Below are 25,263 nucleotides of genomic sequence, written 5' to 3' on the forward strand. Positions count from 1 at the left end.
TTAGAATCCTACTCTTTCAAAGACAGACTTTTGTCAGCATTTTGAGGGCATTATGCTACCTCAGGGAGCCATGAGCACCTTTAAATTAAAATACAGACTGTCTTGCTTTGCATTGCTATGTTTTTCCCATAAACGCTACAAAAATACATATCTATAAATAAGTGCAAAAACTTGAACTAAGCAACAAATGCTGTTACAGGTGTACAGTAGCTGGCTGCTGAGTTGAAGTAAATGAGGTTGTGTGCACTGCCCCTTTAAGAATGTAGTCAAAACAAAGCGTGGACTGGCCGGCCGCACGGAAGTGGTTTTGTTTCGGTGGTGAGCCACAATAATATATGAGAAATGAGAGGTGCTACGTTATTAAAACACAACTAGGTCTCCTAAAAGTTTTTGTTTTGTATTTCTTCAAGAATATTTTATTTTTCATTATTTTTTTTATATCGCTCGAACTAAACGAGAGATAGCTAGTTAGCTTTTTTTTTAAGCTAGCTTTATTATCGCAAGCAACCATGCCTTCCTACAATGAACTAAGGAAAACCAACTACTTCTACTACTTCATCAAATTTACCTTAAATATCTACTCAATGCTCTTCTCGGTAAGTTTCTGGTCCAAAAATTAATGTCAGCCTTGGTAGTAAGTTCATTTGCGCTGCAACAGTGTCTGCTAACTCAAGACCCTAAGCATCCAGTATCATCGCCAAGACATCATTCCAAAGATCATTGAAAACACTGGTGTTTCAATATATACCACCTGCTGTAGGGTCATGTGTATTTTGTAGCATATAACTTAAGCCATATTGCAAAAATACACAATCTACTATGGAATTCGGCATATATCACTGAACAAAGATAAATGGTCTTTGAACTGTAATTTGAATGGAAATCACTGATTTTCCTTGTACACTAGCTAAATTCCACCTACATATGGGGCACAGCTTCAGATTGGATATATGTGTGTGATCAAACTGAAAGAAACCGTATTGAGTTCGATAGCACACTTTCCACATTTACTAAAATATTATAATTATTAGGAATTTAAGAGTTTCTAATCACTACTTTGTGTTGGGAAATGTAGAATTAAATTGGGTGTGTTTTTCCAATGGCTTTCGGTTTGGAATTGTCTGGATACTAGCTAGCTGGTTACGTCTGCGGAAAGACATTTTCCCATAAGGCCCCATGTATCGTCCCAAAGCATAACCTGTTATAACACCTGCCTTTTAAATAAGACATTCATTCCTCAATTTGGCATTAAAACAATACACCGGGGGCTCGGACTAACAAACAGCATCGTGGTGCAGGGCGTTGGATCCAGTTAAAGGTACGATGACGTGAGTAAATAATACGCCGACAGAAAATCCGGCGCCGCTGATAGATGCTAATTCTTTTACTTATTATAATTCCTAATAATACATCGTATCATTTTTGTAATGCAGGTTAAATCCAGAAATTGTGTTTTATTCATGTTCATTCGATTATCTTTATTTAATCATCGCGGTTGTACAAATAGTTTAATGTACATAATAACATTATTACACACAGATTATTCAGTTTATTACTTTAAGGTGAAGGAAGGTGAGCAAACAGAAACAGATTTCTTTGACTCCTAACTAGCCCAGTAGATAAATTGACTAATTTAAATTTTATCAATGTAAACACTGACATAAAGTTTCATTAGGATGGTCACACTTATGCAAAGGTGACATCAAAATCTGACATTTCATTATTGCATGTCCAGCTCTGTTTTAGTAAGTTGCACTTAACCATTTAACTTTAGTTTTAGCTGCAGAAGTTCTCTATCCCTGCAGGAATTTTGGCAGCTTAATGAACAATCTGCTTGAATTTTCTCGTGTTATTCCTTCATAAAGTGGCTGGTGATAATTAAGGATCTGGCAACCACTTAAAATGCTGGAAGAGTCCATGAATGTCTTGCAAGGGCATTAAGAAGTAAAGATGAGTCATTCTTAGCATGTGTTTTTTTTCCCCTGCCTCCCGGCATCCATAACCCCTCCTCAATATCATTTTGAATTCCAGAACGAATGTTAGAGTAATGTTCAGTTTGCACCACAGCCAGCTATATATAAGCTATAAGCTTAACTTGTTTCCATTAGCACTGCAAACTGACGTTCATCTAGTCAGCCTTCACCTATGTCTCTCTCTTAATGCTTAATTATTAATTATTACAGTCAAACACGCACAGAATTGTGTGAATGTGTCACTGTTTTTGGCCCCCTCACAACCCAATGTGGTTTTGGGGGTTTGTGACCCATTTGTGTTAACTCTCTTATCTTCTTTACTTCTGTGAGAAAGGTTAGCACTGATATTGGAAATAAGCCAGATGTACAGGATCTGCCAGTGCTTTATAGATGGTTGTGAATTGTAATTGGAGCTGAAGTAGATGGACCCTACTCTTAAAGCAGATTGCCTCTGTTTCCAAATGAAAATCAATAACAGGGAAGCAACTACGGGTTGGTCCTTCCCTTTTTCTACCACTTCCATTAGTTAAGCAACCCTCTATTTTTCTCATATGTCAGCAGAAAGTAACAAGTAACTAATGAAACTGTCTGGACACCAAAGTGTAAAGCAAGGGTGTGACTATGGACCTGGGGTTGTTTGTTATTATGTAATGATGATCATTATGTTTCACCAGCATACATTTTTGCCCCTTTTTCTGTGCCCCTTACAATCCTTTCACATTTTCTTGCTTTTATCCAACATTATGTGAGCAACGAGGGCAGCTCCAGCCCATTTAGGGGTTTGTTTACAAGAAACCAAAGCTTCTGAATCTGTACATTTAATAAACTTGGGAGATTATTTACTTTAGATTTTATCTATAAAGGTCATATCTCTTAGGAACGATTCCTAAATCAGCCATACAAGAGAATTTAAGCAGTAAAATGAGGCCATCATCACTGATATTGCGTAATGCAGATTGAAAATGTCTGAAGGGAGCATTTCCAGCTTTGTGTTACTGCAGCAACAATGTAATTCTGCTCTCATTTGATTTGATTTGATTGCACAGAGGGACAAAACAAACTGAACGCAGGCTAAAAGATGCTCCAGTGTTTTTGGTGTCCCTGTAGGATTGGTGGTGTTGTTTATCCAAACTTAAAATACACTGGCTAATCTCTGCTTTTAATTAGGGTTCGAAGTCTGAAGGGCTGGTATTTGTTAGTATTTGCTGTGAGCTGGGATGGTATAGAAGAAATGAAACACGATGGCACGGTGGGTTAGAACTGTTACCTCACAGTAAGATCGTCGACCAGGTCAACTTTTCCCAGTGAACCCCGCTATAGCTACCTTCTCTGTTTCGGCCCACTTGTCAGCCACTCAACATTTAGCAATCAATTACGTCATCTACTTCAGCAACCCACACTCAGGATCTTGGAGGACTGCACAGGAGCACATCTCGGATCTCCCCATGCGTCCCCCCCTCTTTGTCCGTATGCAGACGGACACATTTGCGGGACTGTAAATCCCGCTTAAATGTGAACGGTTCTCTGTCTTTCTGTGTTTGTCCTGTGACAGAATAGCAAGATCTATGAAGCTTTTCACCCTATGATAGCTGAGATAGGCTCCAGCCCCCTGTTAAGGATAAGCAGAAGAGAATGGATGGATGAATTGATGAAAAGCGAGCCTAAATAGGCACACGGTGCTGTAATTGAGGCCTAAAAATTCAACAATCAAAAGTAATGCAAAGGACATTTTAAATTACCTTAAAATTTCACCCAGAAGTTTTATTCAACATGCTTGACAAAAAACCCCAAAACTCTCTCTTGCACTCTTTCTTGGTTTTAATTAGAATTAGAATACTTTATTAATCCCTAAGGAAATTGTTTGGTTACAGTTGCTCCAAGACAATAACAGTAACAAACTGAACTAAATTAAATAATATAATATATTACAAAGTTTACAAAATATAAGAAATAGCTCTAATATTTTCAAAAAGCTCAATTACAAATATCCATAATATTGCAGAGGTGAAATATACAGACTGACATTTTACTCTACCTGTAAAACTTTGTTATTTTACTGTAGAGCATGTTCAGAAGGGTTTAACTGTTGCACTGTGTACTGTGCATTAGATGGAGGAGTTGTGCAGGGAGCCACAGGCAGGAATGATTTCCTGTGTAGTTCAGTGGTGCATCTCAGTCTCTCACTGAATGTGCTCCAGTGACCAGCCAGCACGTCATGGAGTGGGTGGGAAGTATTGTCCAGCATTGTCCTTATTGTGGACATCCGCCTCTTAAACACCAGACACATAACATTAATCATGTAATTAAATAATTAATTAACATTAATTATGTATGTATTGCAGTCACTTCTTTGATTTTGACTGCGTCAGCACCATATTAGGTATACAGCATTGTCCGACTGAGTGATACAACTTTGCTCTAAGTGATAAAGACTGGCAAGAAACCTAGCATAGATTGAGGTTCAGCAGGTCATTACTCATAACTCAAAGTTTCTTTGTGTGATCTTGATTAAACTCATTAAAGACCAGTGCAATCTTGTACATGCACGGTGCTCAGCTGTGTGAAGCCTGAAACCTCTCGCTTCCGATTGCAACTTAAAATTTGAGCTATTGCGCTGCTTCCTCCTTTTAAGTGTAAAATGGTTTGGGCTTATAAATTGCCAATTGTGACTTCACTTTCTTTCATTTTCTGTGTAACGTCAGTGAGTGGGTATATTGCAGTTGACATAGTGGTGCAGTAGTTGGCTGGCTGTGGCCTTGCATGTTGCATGTTCTCTCTGTGCCTGTATGGGTTCTCTCCAGCTTCCTCCCACAGAAGGAGGCGTGGGCTGATAGTGTACGATTGTGTGTCCTCTGTGTTAACACTGTCGTGGTCTGGCGGCCTGTCCAGAGTGTACCCAGCTGCTCGCCCAATGACAGCTGTGACAGGCTCGAGCCCCCACTATGACCTAAGTTGGATGGACAGATATATGAATTTTGAGTGGTCTGGAGCCTCATCCTGGCTGAGAAGTAACACATTCACCTAACAATAATTTGTTAGTCTGGCCTCAAGTAAACTGTGACAGTAGAAATTATGTGGAAGTGACCTTTGCTGAACTATTAAAGATACTTTTTTAAAGAGGGATTTGTATCACCTCTCAATTAAATGTCTGAGTCAGCCTTTAAGCAGGCAGGGTAAATTGTTTGCATGCTAAAGCTTTTTTACCCACATAAGAGAAGCATACCAGTCAAATTCATATCAAGTTTTTGTTTGTTCCTTTTCATTTTCAACAAACTGCTTTTAGTTTCCATTTAGTAGCTCAGCCTTGTCTATTGGCTTTGGCATTTCTTCTTAGACAGTTTTGACTAAAAGGGCATCTTAATTCTGAAAAATATTAAAGCAAGTGTTGAAGCAGGAAATTTAGACTTTTAAGTCCTTTAAAGTTGTCAGTCTGTACTACTCACCAAGCAGTATCACAGTAAATATACAGGTAAATATAAAGTTTTTTGATGTAAGATGTAAGATTTTCTGACGTATTCATCGCATGACCTCCCTCCGATTCTGTTTCTCTGTCTGTCCAGCTGATGGGTCTTTGTGTACTGTGCGTGGGAGTGTATGCTGAAGTGGAAAGGCAGAAGAATCGAACCCTGGAGGGTCTTTTCCTGGCTCCTGCCGTGGTGCTCATCCTGCTGGGCTTGGTCATGTTCACTGTGTCAGTGGTGGGCATGGTTGGATCCCTCCGGGACAATAAGACCCTGCTACACATGGTAAGGGAGATGGAGGCGGACAGGTGGGGGATGTGTCTTGCAGGTACTGCTCATTTTCTTGCTTCATATTTCCTGGAATCTAATAAAGTTTCACTTTGCGGGCTCCCAGTTCAAAATAATCCTGGTTTATCTTATACTGGGCCTTGGTGCTCTGCATCCATTCATTCTCAGATTTGGAGGTGTTTAATATGAGCGCCTACCATCCTGTATATGACAGAAAATAAGAAGAAGCATGAATGGATGAGGTTAATTGTAATGATAAACAGTTGTTGTCAGAAGTTTATATGCACTCATCATGGGCATGAATGTCATGGTAATTTATGGTTTTTAATTATTATTTTTTTAACTGTTCTTTTTGAGAAATGACAAACCATATCGACAGTTTGTGGACTAAGCCAGCTCCTTATCAGGAAACCAGCCAGTTTGAATGAATTCTACCAAGAAGAATGGTCAAATATCCAGTCAGAATTATGCCAGAAGCTTGTTGATGTAAAAGCATCTGGTCAAGGTGCAACTTGCTAATGGACATTTCACTAAAAATATTAGTGAGCGTGTATATATTTGAGCCTTGAGTGGAAATCAAAAACAAATTCAAATGTGTGCACACACTTCTTGTTTTTCAAAGCCAGAAAAAATGTATGCTGTACAATCATTCCACCCTGGAAAAAGAACAGTTCAAAGAATTCATTAAAAATTCAGACGATCATGACCGTGATGAGTGTATACAAACATCTGACCATGACTGTATTTTATATTTACCATATCTGTGTTGATGCTATTCTTTTTGATACAGAATAATGTATTCATGTTTATGTTTGTGTTGATAATTTTGTAAACTTGACATTTGGTTTCAGAATGAAACGGGTAATGCAAAGTAAAACATTTATTTAAACATGTTTCTGGATATATTCATGCACAAAGTGCCACATTCATCAAACCGCATAAAAATGAGTTCACAGCCATTTAAACCACTGATCACTCTTTACTCCTTAAATTCAGCACAGCTCGTGGTTTGACAGTAGTAGGAAGAAAAAAACTCAAAGGGAGCAGGGAAATGTTTTTTGTGTTTGCTGTGTAACAATCTAATTAGCTATAGCTAAATAACTTAAATTAAAAGGGGGATTAAAAGTTGGCAATAAAAAAAATGTAATGCCTCTGTTTATACTGTGATGAAAAGAACTAATTTTATATCGTGAAAGACATGAAGTTAATGGGGAAATATAAATTATGTTCCCCTCAACTGGTATTTGCTTCTCTTTATAGCAACCCAATTTTACCAAGTTCTTTTGTTTTTTGTTTTTTGTTTAACTCTGTTTCCAAAAAACTGAAGAATTAATTGAAGATTTAATGACAGTTTTACTAAAGCAGTGTGCCTGTTCTTAAGTGTTTTCTGTTAAAACAGACACTAATCTAAAGCTTACATTTGAGCCAATCAGTACATGCTTAAGCCAAATTGTATAGTAGCAGAACATCTGCAGATTTGTGTATTGTTCAAATAAATAACCAAAAATACTTTAAATACTGGAGGACCGGGTTCAAATCAACAATATCATTAAGCTTAATAGTAATAATGTCAGTGACCTAATAAACTGAAAGTCTGAACTCTTACAATCTATTAATAATTTACAACAGAATTACAGAGAGGCCATTCCTCACTTATAAATGATCTTTGAACAAGTGTTTATCACAGCTTTCAGATAATGCACAAACAACTCAACAGCCCAGTTCATTTTTGTCAATCATCAAGTTAAAGAAGTAAAATGAGTTAGCTGGCCCTGTTTGTGACGAGACAGTTCTGGAAGCATGCCACGGAAAAGCCGGGGGTGTATATACTTATACTTGTTATATACTTATAACAAAATTAAATTAACAAATAATTCCAATTAGCTTTGAACTTTTTTCAGTTTCTGTATGACAGCAGGTCTTGGCTGTTCAGTGTTGGTGGGTTTTTAGCCTGAAATCTGAAACGGGTCCATTATGCTGTGCATCTTTGTGTTGAGCAACTGAACTGAGCACATTTTGCTCGATTACAGAATTAAATTTATTCTTGGTTTTAAAAAATAATAGATCTAGTTTGTTTTCTTAGTTTGTCAGCACACCATTACCCATTATATACTTTTATGCTGTGTAACTCTTTTTTTCTTCTTCTTCCACAGTTCCTTTGTGTTCTCTGTGTCTTGCTGCTTCTCCAGGCAATTGCTCTCGCCACAGCTCTGATCTTTGAAAAAAAGGTAAACATCTCATGTCCTCTGTGCATCTATTGCAGTCTACTCAGTCCACGGTGCAGTGTTTTTTGCATGGTTTTCAGTCCCTTCAATATTTTGTTTCCTCATCAGTCTGAATACAAAACTCAAAACTGATGAGCCAAAATGGAGAGTTTGGAATTGCTTATTTCTTAGAAATGGAAGGCTGGAATTACCTCATTTATATTTGTATTCAGGCCCTTTGTTATGATACTCATGGTTGTGCATGCTATACTGCATCCTGCTTCTGGTAAAGGTCCTTAAGATGCTAAAGCTCAAAGCAATATGCCTAATTGAATTCACTGGACGTGATTACCAGAAGCACACTCCTGCCTACAGATGGTCAGACAGTTGATGGAATTTCAGATGGAAAACCAAATTACGAAGTTGAGAGAACTGTCTGTTGACCTAGTTGATGAATCTCCTACAATCCACAGATCTGGGAAAGGATGCATGAAGGTTTCTGGGCCATTGCAAGTTGTAAAATACAGTGATTTGAAGTGTTTCGGTTCATAGTGCCTGGAACCACAGGCACTACATGGCGGTGGCAGCATCATGCTCTGGCCATATTCTTCTGCAACAGGTTCAAAATTGTCAGAATAAAGTAAAAGATGAATGCAGGAAGAGATAATAATAAAATTTAATTAAATAAATAATATATACTTTGTTAATCCTGTTGGGATTTTGTTGATATTTAACAATCCCCATAGGAAATTACTCCTCTGCATTTAACTCATTCACTCAGTGAAGCAGTGGGCAGCCACCAGCCACCAGTCCAGCGCCCGGGGAGCAGTATGTGAGGATGGTACCTTGCTCAGGAGTACTCAGGGTAGCCATTCAGTGGATTCAAACCCCCCGACCTTTCGATCACTCTATACTATGCTAGCCCTGCCGAGACGGTGCAATCCTAAAGGAAAGTGTTTTCCAGTGTTCTTGTTCTTCTGAGGGGAAACGGTCTCCATGTTAACAATGGTTTAATGCAGCGGTCCCCAACCCCCGGGCCTCGGACCGGTACCGGTCCGTGAGTCGTTTGGTACCGGGCCGCGAGAGTTGAGGCTCAGGTGTGAAATGTATGGTTTTCAGGGTTTTTATCGGTTTTCAGCGTTATTTTGTTATCGTTTTTATCGTTAACTCTGTTTTCCTGGGTCTTTTCACGTGTGTTATGAATAAATCTTCTTTTTTTGGTACCGGTACTAGTTTTATTTTGTTGTATTTATCCGCGACACCTTAAAGGCCGGTCCGTGAAAATAATGTCGGGCATAAACCGGTCCGTGGCACCAAAAAGGTTGGGGACCGCTGGTTTAATGCTCTCGAGTAGCACAGTCCTGATATGAACCTAGTAGAATATCACTGGACAAGCCTGAAAATTGCTGTACACTGACACTCCCCTACCAAGCTGGGTAAGTGTGAACAATTCTGCCAACAAGACGACCTTTAAGAAGAAAGATGCCTGAGGGCGCGGGTTTAGTTCAGTGCCTGGAGCGGGCAACCACATGCCATACAGCTGATAGCGGCTGGCCCGGGTTAGAGCTCTCTCTGCTCCTGCTTTCCTGTCCTCTCCTCACTGTGTCTATCAAATTAAGCTGAAAAAGGCCAAAAATATATATTTTTTTTTTAAAAAAGAAGAAGGAGGAGGACAGGTAAAATACAGGTGTGTCAGCTGATACAATCAATCCCCAAAAGACCTGTAGATATCATGCAGCTGCAGGTGCTTTCATAAGGTGCTTTTAATTTTTTATAAGTATTCAGACTCTTCACTTAGTACTTAGTAAGTAAAGCCTGTTTTTCTGAAGAAGAACAAGTGTGAAAATGAACTGAATCCATTTTAAAATGAGCCTAAAATATAACAAAATATAGAAAACTTTGAAGGATCAGAAAACCTTCTGAGTGTACTGAACATTACTCCCAGTCAGAACTATAATCAGCTCTGGTCAGCCCATTATTTCTTCGGTGTACTTTATGATTGCCATTATTTATAACCATGACCCCTTCTCCTCTGCGTTTCTCCCTCTGTGTCATCTAGACGTCTGCCTTGTTTCAGAGCACTATACGAGAAGGAATTAAACACTACTACGATGATCTCGACTTCAAAAACATCTTGGACTACGTGCAGCAAAAGGTAGTGATGCATTAGAAAATGTTGACAGACAGTGCGTCTTTTTGTGAAATACTTTTCTATACAGGTGCCGTAGCTGACTGATGAGCCAATGGAATAATAGGATGTGGGCTATACCATCTAGAGGTTATCTAGACAACTTTTTAAGTATTTCATGTGCTTGAGTGTGTTTGCAGACTGTGTCTAAAGTCTCACTCAGTGATCTGCCAGTGGATAACCAGAGTAATTGTCTCATTATTATAGTATATTAAGCTCCACCTTAATAGGAGACGGTCTCGTGCTAGTTCACCCTTCAGAAGTGCATGCTCAAACACAGTTTGTACATGAAGTAGTTCACACTCACAGGAATTTTTAGAGGTTTTAGGGGTTATGAACTATTCTTTTTCAGCAGGGCTGAGATGTACCACCCGTCCTGCTCACCACATTCTACTTTCTGAAAAAGAAAGTCCTTAATTTGACACATAGAGTGAGATTGAGTGCTCCCAAGTGCAAGTGGGATATCCAGGGAGTGAGCTCTGATATTAGTACAAGATGTGATCAAAACGTTAGGAGACTGTTTCTGCTGCATACAAATGTAGTATGGTACGGCTGTGGGCAGGAACCAAACACAGACAATAACTGTGCAGAATTAGGAATCTGTGTGGTGTGGCACAGTAAACATCATGGCCTGTGTACTGCTGCACAGCGTGACTGCTTCATAGGGAATGACAGCCAAATTTAAACGAGTTCAGTTGTTTGCTTTTTATAGGTACTGCACTTAGATTGCACCTATTGTCAGCTCTGCTGACCTAACACTCTTCAGATACAGGATATTTATTTATTGAACTTTAAAGATCGGCTGAAAAGGACATTTAAGCTTTCAGTGTCTACTAGGGCTGAACGATTATGGAAAATAATCTAATTGCGATTTTTTGCCCCAATATTGCGATTGCGATGCGATATGCGATTATTTTTTAAGGTATTTGTCTTCTGTATTATTAAACAAAGACAAGCAATACATCATATAGTATGGCCAATACTATATTACATTAATTTTAAACTGTTCTTTCCTGGAAGACAGACCTCTGTTATGATGACATGAGGTGATGCATGAATTGATGACTGACATTTTTATTTAACTTCTTCAATCACAACAGTATATTTGAACATACACAATAGTTTATTTTTAGCTTACAAACATCTGAGCATAAAGTGCTGACAAGGAACCCTGGTGTAAACATTAAAATGAAAGTCAGTACAATGTGCAGATTGCAGAAATATACATAAAAAAATCAGTGGCTTTACCACACTCAGTTTTTCGACATCTGTGAACTACTAGACAGTCATTCAATTAAAAAATAATATTAAATAAATAAAACTAATAAATAAAAAATACACACATCTTACTGATCTCTGCAGTCAGTAACATTACACATAAAGTGCAAACATAATAGCAATTGTATAAACACACACACAAACACACCTTTAAAGTTTAAAGGCGTGAAATTGGACGGTCTAGCCTTCTGATTAGCTAATCAGAAGGCTAATCAGAACTAGCCTTCTGATTAGCTAATCAGAAGGCTAGTTCTGATTAGCGTCACCGCTGTCTCAGTGGAGTTTAATAAACTCGGCCGTCTGCTTCTTGCTATCTAAAATATAACCAGACACTGGTGTAAATTCTCGACTGTCTCATACTTCTGTTTAATAAGTTTTCTGTTTGACGTTTAGTCAGCTGTGTGAAAACCAAGGAGGAACCCACCCGGGGGATTAATAAAGTTTTATTTTATCTAATCTAATAACTTTAATCTCAGCCAAACCGATTTACTCACGAACAAACAAAACACTGAAAAAAGCCCAACAATAACATTTTTAGGTTGTCTAAGTGACTTATATATTACGTTTAACCCGAGCAGCGAAACTCCGCGGTGATCTGAAAATGATGTGCCGGGAGTTGTGCCGTTCTCGGCCGCATCAGTAACCCTCGAGCTCCCGGCTAGCTGTCGAGCTGGTGGGTAGCAGACGCCTCTGAAAACGTCGAAGCACTTTTGCAAATATGGGATATCTTGATAAACCGAGCAGATATTTGATGTTTACACAACTACTTTCTCGCCTGAAAATATGTTAAAAGTTTATTTTGTGACCCAGAAAGATTAGTATGAGTAATTTTAAAACTTAGTAGCGGCCGCCATTGCTGGAAACTGGAGTTTGGCTGGGCCGCGCTATGAATTCTGGGATATGGTAGTAATTTGGACAGCCTTCGGCGCGTCGCTGTGACGTAATCGGTCTACAAATGCGGCCTCAGGAGGATGCAGCCCATGAATTGTATAATATAATCGCAGTATAATCGCAGCCTTTGCGGTTAGAAAATTGCACTTGATCATGTCGCGATATTATCGCAAATGCGATATATCGTTCAGCCCTAGTGTCTACTCAGGAATGATATGTTGCCTCTTAACTATCACAGCGTTTTCAAAGGCTTTCTATCAAGGGACTTTTTCATCAGTGGAGAGCACAGTAAATCCTGCTCCTGCTTGCCTGTCCTCCTGTCTTATCTGTGTGCTGTCTTGTGTAACAGCATGCAGCTGTGCCCAGGTGATTGCAGAGATGGAGATGTCCTTTGTCAAGGGGAGAATTTTCTCCTTGAAGTGCTTTAAAATGATAGCCTTTAACTGATTGCCAGAAACTCTCCTGTCTTTACATGACCACTTCATTTCTACTGCATTGCCACAGTGACATTTCTGTAGGAGGTGGATATACAGGCACCGCTTTGAATTAGGCACTCTTTTGTTTTGCTATTGCTTCATGCTTGGCTCCTAACAGCCTTTTTCCTTTACCCTCATTTATTTCCCAGTTTTCATGTTGTGGAGGAGATGAGTATAAAGACTGGAAAGTCAACCAGTACCATTTCTGCAATGGTACTGGTCCACTAGCATGTGGGGTTCCATACACATGTTGTATTCGCCACAAGGTGAGTTCAAACAACACACATACACAGACGATACAAACATGGTATGGAAGCTGTTATTAAAACCATGATGTTTCTGGTGCTGGTTAGGGATTTATTTACACCTAGAGTCCAGTCCATTGTAATTCTGATAATTGAGAGCAAAATCCGTTGTTACCTTTCAGTTTCAATGCTGGTCAAACAAAACAATTTTTTTTAAAAAGGAAGAAGAGCAGGTAAGATAAATCAGCTCACAGAAAACTCAATCATTTGAACATCTGAACCATTAGCTCGACATGAGCCCATGTAAGGGAGTCAAATTTAGAAATGTCTTTAAGCTTCTTCTTTTTTTTTAATCAAAGAGTCTAATTTATAGCTTAACACTATAGCTAGACACTGTATAAAATATAACCGGGGACATCGGGATTACATTAGCAGACATATGTTATTAGTTTTCCTCTGCTGTTAGTGAGTTTACAGTTCCCAGACACCATAAAAGAGGAAAGAAGACGCAGGAAAATTTGTACTTAAATATCTAAATGTTTACTTCAGCTGCTGTTGATGTTAATTATGGATCATGATCAGATGACTCTTTCTTTACACTGAGACTAACCAAGTTAGAATAATCGGCGTTTGATTGAACATCTGCCCTCTTTACTGGAGATATGGAAATAGTTTAATGCTTTAATGCTGTACATTTATGTTCCCATGCTTACCAGATAATTGTATGTGTGAGGCTATGACTTTTGATGCTAACTCACCGTCAGTGAAAAGTGATTTGCTGCTTACTCCTTTGCTTGCAGCTACAGGCATTTGAAGTCCTCCGGAAGTTAGAGAGCTTAGCTTGCAGCTAAAGCAGAAACTTAGGTTTGAACTACTTGTTTTTCAGACAGATGTATGGCTATATGGGCATATGAACAACACAAAGTTTGTGTATGTTTGGTTATTTCAAAGGCCTCAAATGGCTCTTTAACCTCCTAAGACCCGAACTCTTCCACGGCATGCATTTTTAATTTCTCTTTGATATTTGGGCTGATTGGGACCCGATGAATGTAAAAACAAAGAATTACCAGATTTTTTTTTTTTTACCTAATTTTTGTTTCTAAGAAAAATGAGAGCCACATATGACGATGTTCGTTTAAAATTTCGATAGAACAGTAGCAGTATAATGTTCTCGTAAGTGGATATCAGGCCCTTGTAGAGTTAAATTGAGTATTTTGTCTAAATAACCCAAAATGTGATGTCCACATATGTGGACGCCAGGTCCTAGGAGGTTAAACCAGCCTCGCAGACATTCTGTCTATGGTGGGAACACATTTTAGAGCCACTTCAGCCCTCTAATTGGCAAATACTGATATCTTGTGGCCAGGAAAGAGTGATGTCATCAGTGATATTACCTTGACCTGCTGCTCTGTCTGATTATCTCTGTCCTGCTCATACATGTCCACAAATTCTCATCAGGGTAGCGATGGCCTGTGCTTTATCAAAGAAAGAAGGGGGGATTTTATCTCCACAACCCATTCGTAATTGATTTTGTGAGAGAAAAACATCATCCAGCTAACAGGAAATAGGGTGTGAATCAAAGGTATGAGCCTTTGGATGATTTCTTTCTCTAAGGGAAATGTTGGTCACTTGCGGCCACCTTCCATCTCCCATATGCCGAGTATCATTCTTGCTCTTGTGCTCAAAGCACTGATAGCGTCTCTGGAAGCAGCGGAGTGTGCTGAAGAAATTAATGACAGTTATCCAGCTCTCTCTCTCTCTCTTCACACACACACACACACACACACACACACACACACACACACACACACACACAGAGCAGAGATAGAAGAGTTGCTTATGAAGGCTGAACGTTGGCTATGTTTGTGCCATTATCAGTTCCTATCTGTCATGGCTGCAGCCTTTTTGCCAAGGCCTGAGTTTACGCTCTAGTTGGCAGGGGACAGGAGCAACCCCCCTGTGAGGAGCTTCAGTCTACATGGTGGTGTCTCTGGTCACCGTGGCTCAGCTTAAATCTTGTTTCTGACTCTAGACATCTTTGCTCTTTGCACAGACGGAAGACGTCATCAACACCCTGTGTGGTTACCAGACTCTGGATAAACAGGTAGGAACAACATAATAACTTTTATCACATGGTTTTTCTATCTGTGGATCATAACATCAACATTTTTGGAGATCTCATATATACGGGTCAACACAACCACCATGTAACTGAGGGCAAGCCTCACCTTCTGATGCACAAACGTATATTGAAGTAGATGTTGTTGTTTTTCTGTTCAAACGCTGTTTCGTAATACCGACATCTTGATCTTCTGTCAAGTAATATGACATCTACAGTGAATCTTGCAGTCCTGCAGCTGCTTTTTTTGACAGCCTTACTCTGTCCAATCCTGTCAATGTTTGACTTCTGTAGGTGACTAAATGTAATTTGATCTCCTCTCAACACCGCTGTCCAAATCTGTCTTTCCTTTAATGTGGAGATCTACATACAAACAAATCTGTCTGAACACACACACACACACACACACACACTGAAAGATACGTGAGGAATTCAACTTTAATGTGTTCCTCATATATTACTTGAGTAACCCCCTTTTTTTTCTTTACCTGACATTAGTATGATGTAGTATTGTGGAAATGCTAATACTGTAAGAATGCATTTATTTTAATGGCTGTCAACCATCTTGTATTCAGTTGACTTTTCATTTGTATTACTTTATATCTACTTTTATAATATCTACTTTTTAATTGTGACTGCAGAAAGTGACTTCTACCTCACACCAGTCAGCCACAGCATTAAAACCACCTGCATGATGTTGCATGGGCAACACCTCTGCCAATGATCCTCTGACTGTCTGTTGTGTTTGGCACTGGAGCAATGGCAACAGAATTCTTGTGGGTTTTAGGGTGGGGCATCAGGCTTGTTCCAGCACATTCCACGGAGGCTTGACTAGATCAGGATCTGATGATTTCTATTGGTCGGGTCAATGCCTTGAACTCTCTATTGGGTTCCTTGAACTCTTCCTTCCACAAGCCACTGCTATCAGGGAGCACCGTTTGTATGGAGTGTGTTTGGCTTGTACCAGTGTTTTTGTTGGTGTTCATGTAAAACATACATTCACACAAGTGACCCCAGCTGGTCACTGCATTGTAAAGAGATCAATGTTAAACTCTTAACCTGTCTGTGGTTTTAATGTTGCGGCTAATTAGTGTTACAGTTTTGTACTTTGTCGAAATTCTCTACTTCTGTTTATTTTTAGCGGCAGCTCAGTTTGACTTTGAAAATGAAACTGTCTTGTTGTTGTCTTCGTCTGGTCTGTGTATCAGCGTGAAACCCTGCATGAGCTGATCCATGTGCGAGGCTGCATCCACGCAGTCAACCTCTGGATGAGTGACAACATTGGAAAAACCGTTGGACTCTGCTGTGCCATTGGGCTGCCACAGGTAATTAAAAACTCGAGGCACCGACTCACTGAAACGCGACTCTTTTTTAAACTATTTGCACTTCTTCCGCGGAATCCTGTTATCAAAACTGTAAGCCATCACTTACTCTGACGGTTAGGTACATTTGCTTTTAAATTTTCCTGACTGGGAAAGAGTACCTTTTCTCCTGCCAGAAAAAAAAATAGGATTTGTTTTTTCAGTAAAGCCTAAGTTAACCTTCACCTGCTTCCTTCAGTAGGCACAATTGTGACAGTCTCACTGATTAATAATGTTTAATAAATATGAGGTTATGGACAGACGGCAGGACACAAACTGTCCTGTGGATGAATTTAGATTTCATACAACCTCTACAGAGGAATATTGTGCATCATGGAAACAGAAAGTAACTCTGGAAGTTGTACATAAGAGTCTGTGTACATGTGACAGCACACTGAGACTTTCTGTACAGAAACATTAGTGTAGTTTTTTTTTAATGCATATTTATTTCAGCACGGTGGCACGGTGGTTAGCACTGTTGCCGCACAGCAAGAAGGTCCTAAGTTCAATTCCACCATCAGGCCAGGGTCTTTCTGTGTGGAGTTTGCATGTTCTCCCCGTGTTCCGTGGGTTCTCTCCGGGTACTCCGGCTCCTCCCACCGTCCAAAGACATGCAGCTTGTGGGGATAGGTTAATTGATTAATCTAAATTGTCACTAGGTGTGAATGTGCGAGTGAATGTGAGTGTGAATGGTTGTCTGTCCCTATGTGTTAGCCCTGCGACAGACTGGCGACCTGTCCAGGGTGTACCCCGCCTTTCGCCCTATGACAGCTGGGATAGGCTCCAGCGCCCCCCGCGACCCTGAAAAGGATAAGCGGAAGCGAATGGATGGATGGATATTTATTTCTTGTTTTAAATCGTTAATCACAGAGCGTACATCAGGCTATTTTTAATTTGTAGTTCTTTGGATTCATTATAAGGTTATAATAGGAAATTCTTAACAGCAGAGTTTAATGCTGTGTCTTCTGTGGAGACCTCATGACGCCGCTCCCACTGATGACTGGGGAAAAAATGAATATTTAGAGGAAACAGATTAACGTACGGATATTTAGTGAGTGTGGATGTTGTTGTTTTTGTTTTCATAGTCTCTATTGTAATAAAATGTGTCCACTGCAGTGGTGGTTGTTAGCTATGTTACCACATTTATATCTTCTCTTTGTTGTGACAAAAGTAAAATACTCATCATACATTGTGTCACAATACAATATTTCTGGACCACTTGTTTTATAGCTTGGCCTTTTGCTTACACAGCGCAGACTTTCAGCTTTTATTTGAGGGTCTTCACCAAACCGTGACAATAACCATAGAGATGCTGCTTTCTACACAGTCCCCTGCTTTCAGCTTCCAAAATATAATTGAACAAGTTGACATAATTATGCTGCACGGTTCTGATCATAAACTATGGCATTTTTTGTGTGTCATTGTGTCACTGCTTAATCTTAGTGTCCCTGGTCCAAAGAATCCTGCTGCAGTATTGCTCTGGCTTTTCCGATTTCTTTTTGCAAATTGTAACCTGGCTTCGCTGTTTCTTGCTTTTTTGCATCTTGCGGTGAACCCTCCGTGTGTCCCCTCACAAAGTAGTCTCCTTTTGCCAAATGTGGATAATTGTATGTCTGTCTCCTTGAAACTGCAGTGCACTCTGATGTCGTTATTTTTATTTAATAGAACGTTGTCATTTTTGGATAAAATACACATTTTCAAATTAATTGCACAGGTTTAAGATCACAGGTGACTTCCCCACACTGGTGCTATAATGAACATTCTCCTACACATTCATACATTACATCAAGCAACACTAACTATATGTTGATGCCTGATTTATTCATTTGTTGTGTGGGTTCAAAGTGATGTTTCATTCAACTCTGCATAAACTGATACTAATGAATCATTTATTTAATTTGTGGTCTCCTGCAACCTCTAATGGTTAATCTGCATGTGCGATGCCAGGTGGCCTTCTGGGAGGACTTTCTCTGTTTGGAAGCAGCTGAAGCTGATCAAGTGTTGGGAATCTAGCAAGCACCCAGTTTTGTTTGTTGATTTTCATTCTGAATTCTAAATTTATCTCTGATCTGACTTGATTTTTAGGAAAGATTAGCTACTTCTATCCTGTTACAGCTGGATATAATTTTTATAATACAATGCATTCCAACATATCCATTTTAGAGGGCGCTCTACTGCTGCCCTGCTATTGTATTGCAGGGCCGGCATTCACATGGCTCTCTTCACAGCAGAGTAGTGGCCGAAGCTCCAAAAGGAAATTATGAATGGAATTTTTCTGTTACCACTGTGAGTGTTTCTCTGCCAAACTGTGCCGGCAGCTCGCATTAACAGAGTCCACTGTTGTGAGTTCAGCACATGAAAGAGCAGCTCTGGCACCAACATGCAGAACAAATCTTCTGCATTATTGCTGCTGCTTTACTGCCATCAGCAAAAACCCTGACTAGTTCACATACCAACACTGGCATTGTGTGCAGTGTATAGAACGAAACTATGTCCACTAATCCACTAATTGGAAGATGGCTGTTTTGATCCACCTCCTCCAGTCAGCATGTCAACTGCCCTTAGGCAACTGAAATAATCTGTTTCAAATGATTACTGAGCATTTAAATATGTAGGAAAAAGCACTGTGTGTGTGAGAGAGAGAGAGAGCGAGGGAGAGTGTGGGTGAATGTGCTCAGTGCTTTTTACTGAATAGAAAAGCGCTATAGTACAAGTCTGTCCACCAGCTTCTTAAAGAAAAGGTAAAATAAGTGACAGCAAAGAACTTGCATGGATGAGTAGCATTTTCTTCTTTTAACTTCCATACCCAGCCCCAATAGCCGCATGTCTTTGGACTGTGGCAGGTAGACGGAGAGAGAACATGCAAACTCCACACAGAAAGGCCCTGGCCTGATGGTGGAGTCGGACATTAGCAACAGTGCTAACCACCGTGCTGCCCTATGACAGCTGTGATAGGCTCCACCCCCCCTGTGACCCTGATAAGGAAAAGCAGAAGAGAATGGATGCTTGAACTTCCTTACTGAATCCAACCTCAAACCTAAACTGAAAATCTGTTTCAATAATAGAGTACTGTGGAAAAAGTATAGGTCCCATTCCTGATTTTTTTTTAGAGGTTTTTCTTTTTGCATATTTGTCACACCCTGTGTGAAAAAAAAGTGGCCTTAAACCTAATAAATGGTTGTGCCCCCGTTAGCACCAATAACTGCTATCAGATATTTCACATCACTGAGGAGAAATTCTGCCCCACTTGTCTTTGTACTTTAAAAAAAAATTCAGCTGCATTGTAGGTTTTTTCAGCATGAAGAGCCTGCTTAAGGTCATGCCAAAGCATCTCATTCTCATTGAAGTCTGGACTTTGATTAGGGAAGTGAAACATCCAAAGGTGGACTTGTTGGTATTTTGGATCAGTGTCCTGCTGCATAACATGAGTGTCCTTGAGCTTCAGAGTATGAACTTTCAGGATTTTCTGGTTGAGACCAGAATTTATGATTGTTTGAATGTTAGTGTGATGTTCTTTTTATCTTTTTATCAAATGCTGTGTTACTTTTATGCCAGGTAGAGTTGGAAAGTGTGTTTTACCCTCAATAAATTAAATTGTAATTTAAAAACTGACTTTTGGACAAAATTAAGAAATCGGGAAAGGGGCAAATACTATTCGACAGCACTGTTTGTTGACTTGGTGCCAAATAAATGACAAAGATGAAAAAGATGCTTAGAGCAGAGTATTGCCTTAACATCTTGCTTATTGTGGAGGATGAGATGGGGTGAGACAGAACGACTTGTCTTCAAAACACGTTTTTTGTTTTAGTTGAAGTCGGGGTCTATGCAGCAAATTAGAGTCGTTGGGCAGAGAAGCATGAATCCTCAATATATCGAACCTTAGCTTGGCATGATTTAAGATACCTGCGCGTAAGAAGCACATGGGAGTTGTTAGTAGTTCTCAAATGCTTTTTGCATGATTGATCAGCCTTGTTGATAAATGCATTGCACACAGAAAATCGATTTTTGATGATACATCAGTTTGGGGTTTTTGTTGTTGTTGTTGGGGGGGGGGGTTGTTTTTTATCTTGGACTCCACTAGAGTAGCTTTGGATGATTCACAGTGCAAAATAATCTTGATCTTATTTTAGGCCCTCAGGTTGTCCTCTGGAAAACAAGGGAAAACACTAGATCCCCCTTGAAAAAATTATCATAACAAATATTTGATAAATTTTTCATGATTAGCAACTCAGATGAGTACTGACAAGATGACTGTGTCTTGATCATCTTCCTGCAGCTGCTGGGTATCGTCCTGAGCTGCATCTTCTGGAACCTTCTGGTGGAGATGAGCGAGTCAGCTGACATGGTGGACTTCAAACTGAAGAAGTTTAATTACAGCGAGTTGGACCTGGCTGGTGCCGGATGGTGCATGTGCCTGCCCAGGGACGGTGGCTACCTGCCCGTCCCAGTCGTAGAGCCTGAACGTGACCCCATTGATATTCACCTGGAGAAGCTCAAGAAGCAGCCGCTTCGTACACACTCTCAGCTCCAAAAACTGCAGCAGTCCAGATCTGCCACTGGCCTGGATGAAGTAGACGTTGGCCGCAAGCATAAAAGGGAACACTGAATGGTCTTTTTTATTTTTTAATTATCATTATTATTTTGACCTGTCATGCCTTTTGGGAGGTTTTTTTGCCTTTTTTTCTGTCACTGTAGAGTAATTTTGTTTGTTGGAATTGTGTTGCACTACTTGATAACTGAAACTTTCTGTAACTTGATCAAACGAAATTTGGTCAGTTAAAGTGACTAAATGTACTTTGACACTTTGTGGGTGAATTTGTTTACAACAACATGTGAGAGAACAACATGCAACAGGAACCTTTTTTACATTTCTTTTGTTTGTGTCTGTTGATCTTCAATGATTTGTGGCACTAAATCATATTTAATTTAATTTGTATAGCCTTTGAAAATGAACTACAGGATGTCTTCATGTGCTAAAGCTTACCTCAGGCTATTTTGAAAATAGCCCAGTAGTCAGAGCACAGTGTGGTGTATAAATTATAAAACCTTGAAAAAATGTTTGTTTTTGGTTTTGTTTGTTTGTTTTAAAAGTGTTGGAGAAATAGGAGTAGCCAAGTATGTCTTGCGTGTAGCGTCTGTGACGGATGTATAGAGTTTGTGTATTATTTGATTTTATTATGATTTCTATTTAATTTTGTGAAGTCGGTGTACATTGTAAGACTGATAGTTGTGGAATAACATGGAATGCATGTTTTGTACTGTATATAAAGTAAGTTTAAAGCGGGGTCGCGGGAGACAACAAAAAAACTCAGTTTGTGTTACACGTGAATTATACTTCTACATCCCAACTACGTCATAACTTGTGCAATAACCAGAATCCCATTTTAACCATGCGCTGTAACTTTCTACGTAACCCAACGGGAACCTCGTGAGAAGTCTAACTACACGTCAGGTCGACGCATGCCGCAACGACTTGAATGGCGTGGAAGTTTTCAGTGTAGGTATAAAGGGAGTTTCCGTTTACTACACAAGTTAAGACTTTAGTTTCCTGCAGAATTCTTAATCAAGCTTTTGGCTCTCAGTGGGAGGGGGAGGGGGGTCCATCTACTCCATGTTTTTCAACTAATCTTTTTATTCCTCCCATCTTTTAAAGGAACAACTTTAAAGGGATTATCCAGACTACTAATCCAGTGGGCCAACAACTCTGACAGTGGCAGTTTTTGTATCTGTGCAGTGCACTGTTTTGAGCTTTCCCTCAGCTCCTGCTTGTATCAAAACTACTGTTCATTTCAATAAAGCTGAATTTATGTACTGATCTTTTTAATTCTTTTTTTCTCAGGGCTGTTTGCATATGAACAGAATAAAGAATAAAATGCTCTTATGACCTCCAAAGGGAATTATTTGACAACAGCAGTATTTCTCTCAAAACATTGCTGAAACTTTTTCCAGAAAATTGAGGGGGTAAAGCAACAATAAATGACTTGCCAGAAATCCGAGTAAGTGCTTGGATTTCTATGTGTGGCGTCTTCTTTAAAAAGTATCCTAGCCCTAAACTCTAACTCTGTGCTATCAGAATATCAAATGCTTGACTTGAAAATTGTTCTCTAGTTTTGGTACTGAATGGACAGTGCCAAGCTTATATTAGACCTCAGAGGGAAAAAACCACTCTGCATGTAGGTATATCGACCTAAGCTCAAAGATCCTGTTGGGGCAGGATGTATTTTAAAGGTGTCTGAACTCCAAAACTGGCTTTTTGGCTGCCATATTAGAACTTTGGAGTCCAATGGAGGCCAACCTGTATCCATAAAGTATCCTAACTAATAGACATATAACATGCTAGAGTTTTGTGCACCAAAGTTGGAGCAGAGTTTTTTTAAACATGCTGCACCTCACAGGAGGTCATAATATTTATCATCCGTGGTTCATTCAAATGCACTGACTCGCCAAAAAAAGTCAAGAAGTCCGGTTCAGTGTAGTTATTTGACAGGGGTCACCACATCATCGACTGACTTACTTTTGGAGCCAGACACTGACAGTGGCTTCATCTTCCCTAGCCTTCAGGACCTGGATGGCTTGCCGCCCCCCCCGACCCCGATTCCAAAACCTCTGAAAATGCACTGAAAGACAACAAGAGGCCAGAAGACCAGAGAGAAACAAAAGTGTGGATCATTGGGTCCAGCTACATCAGATGAGACGAGGGTGAAGAAAAAGAGACTTTTGGAGAAAATTTTGGACTTAATGCCAAAGTCCAGTGGTTTGGCAAAGGAGGAATGCGCTGGTGGGGAGTCCTTCCTCATTTTTATGAGGACCTATCCACACAGAGTCCACCTGACATACTGGTAATCCATGCTGGGGGCAATGATTTGGGACTCTTTTCTGCTTATAAACTTTCTTCTGTCATTGAGAAGGAATTTCTGCAACTGTACACAGAGTTTTCCTCAATGACACTTGCATATTCATCCATCAACGAGCGTCAAGTGTGGAGTTATGGAAATCCAGGCAAAATCAATAAGGACAGGAAGATTGTGAATGCCAGCATTAGAAAGGCTGTCGACCGCTTTGATGGAGTGATTATTGAGCATCCTCGCATCAGGTTTTTCAACAACTCAATTTTTTTACCCGACGGAGTTCATTTCACCAAGAAAGGAAATGAACTGTTTCTGACAAGCATCCGCTCGGCCATCCAGAAAAGTCTTCAGTCAACTCACTGAAAACTGACTTGAGGCATTTCTTTCACAGTCCAAAAAAACCATATGTTGTTCATTTTAGGCAATGTGAGCAACATATAGCTAATGTGTGCTCTCATTTTTCTTTCCTTTTGCCTCTCACCCCCCAACCAGTCATGACAGATGGCTGCCCCTTTCTTAGCCTGGTTCTGTCAAATGTTTCTTCCTGTTAAAAGGGAGTTTTCCTTTCCACAGTTGCCCAGTGTTCGCTATTAAAGGGGATCATTTGATTGTTGGGGTTGATAGTTTAGAATTTAATTGGCTTAAACCAATAAACATAAAACTTCAGGTGAGAGGTTCACATAGTAGGGAGCACTACAAAAATTACAAATAAAAAATAAAGAAAAGAATTTTTGAAAAAGATCTCTTACTGCTTTGTTTAGTTACTTAAATGAACACTGTATTTTTTTTTTGTCATAGAAGAATAAGAATATTAATATGAATATGAACACTAAGGCGTTCCCAGGCCAGCCGAGAGATATAATCTCTCCAGCCTGTCCTGCATCTATTTTATGAACAAATATTAGTAGGCTGAAGCCTTTTACTTCAGCTGTGATTGTTTTTGTTATTAAGATATATATTAATATTCTTTTTTAAAGATGTGGGTTTGTTTTTCCAGCTTCATTAACAGTTGTTTTTTCAGAGATCAGATGTCCTCACATCTTCAGCAGTAACGTTAATCCATATTGCACAGATAAAGAATATCAGCAAAATTACTGGTTTTACTTTTGATATTTTGCCAGTAAAACAGTTTTGTCTCCTGAGGTCTTTTCATTCAAATCGCTGCCATTCCTCATTGTTCCCTATCATAAATCCATCACTGGATCACACCCAATTGCTACCACAATAATCATGTTTAAGGTTGTGAGCTGGTTCCTGATTTGTGTTTTCGTTAAATAAAAGACATCATCTGCACAAATGAATGCAGAAAAACTTCATCAGAAAACAGAACACTAAGTGTCTGATGCTAAAATACCACAAATGTTCCCTCCTATAACAAAAATTAAAAACTAAGGATTATTTACAGTATCATATTTTTATCAGATGTTCTTATTAGTTTGTGTAAGAATTATTAAACTGCATAGTGACAACCAAAAAAACTGGTTCACTCACACCTTAGACCGATGTTGGACAACATGCCTTCCTCTAATGTTAAGTCAGTCTTTGCATTTCTTCCAGGTAACTCCCACAGGTGTGACATGATGATTAAATCTGGGATGTGTAATCTGTCGTGTGTACTATGTGCTCTCCAGCAAGATAAATTCTTGGTTTTTTTTAAATATAAGTTGAGGTCTTTCATGTCTCTTTAACAAAAAACAAAAAATCCCCATTCAAAAATTTCTCATCTATATGATGGTGTGTGTGTGTGTGTGTGTGTGTGTGTGTGTGTGTGTGTGTGCGCGCGCGCGTGTCTTCAGTCATGTCACAGAAAACAGACTTGAGGCATCATAAACTATAAACTAGAATATGAAATTGTGGCGTGGGTGTGGTCTCTGGCCGGCTGCAGAGGAGGGGTGACGCAGTGAGCTCCTGGGGTGGCGCAGGGGCGGGGT

General features: G+C 39.6%; 1 protein-coding gene and 1 pseudogene across 1 annotated transcript; both read left to right on the forward strand.

Moving 5' to 3' along the window:
• Positions 1–242: 242 nt before the first annotated feature.
• Positions 243–22,299, forward strand: LOC146562092 (tetraspanin-15). The gene is made up of 8 exons (XM_085293559.1): positions 243–596; positions 5,534–5,719; positions 7,876–7,950; positions 9,986–10,081; positions 12,909–13,025; positions 15,058–15,108; positions 16,332–16,448; positions 20,761–22,299. The coding sequence occupies exons 1-8, from the start codon at positions 510–512 to the stop codon at positions 21,088–21,090; spliced, it is 1,059 nt and encodes a 352-aa protein (XP_085149685.1). The 5' UTR covers positions 243–509; the 3' UTR covers positions 21,091–22,299.
• On the forward strand, positions 21,274–23,695 carry LOC146562093 (uncharacterized; annotated as a pseudogene).
• The last annotated feature ends 1,568 nt before the right edge of the window (positions 23,696–25,263 follow it).

This window comes from Mchenga conophoros, linkage group LG12 (genome assembly GCF_057382185.1).
Source record: "Mchenga conophoros isolate Kocher_MC1m ecotype Shallow Benthic linkage group LG12, M_conophoros_male_GT1.1, whole genome shotgun sequence".
Classification (NCBI taxonomy): domain Eukaryota; kingdom Metazoa; phylum Chordata; class Actinopteri; order Cichliformes; family Cichlidae; genus Mchenga; species Mchenga conophoros.

Coding starts and splice junctions, on each gene's coding strand:
- LOC146562092 (XM_085293559.1), top strand. CDS start 510: ATGCCTTCCTACAATGAACTAAGGAAAACCAACTACTTCTACTACTTC. Junction 597..5,533: donor TCTACTCAATGCTCTTCTCG/GTAAGTTTCTGG, acceptor CTGTCTGTCCAG/CTGATGGGTCTTTGTGTACT. Junction 5,720..7,875: donor ATAAGACCCTGCTACACATG/GTAAGGGAGATG, acceptor CTTCTTCCACAG/TTCCTTTGTGTTCTCTGTGT.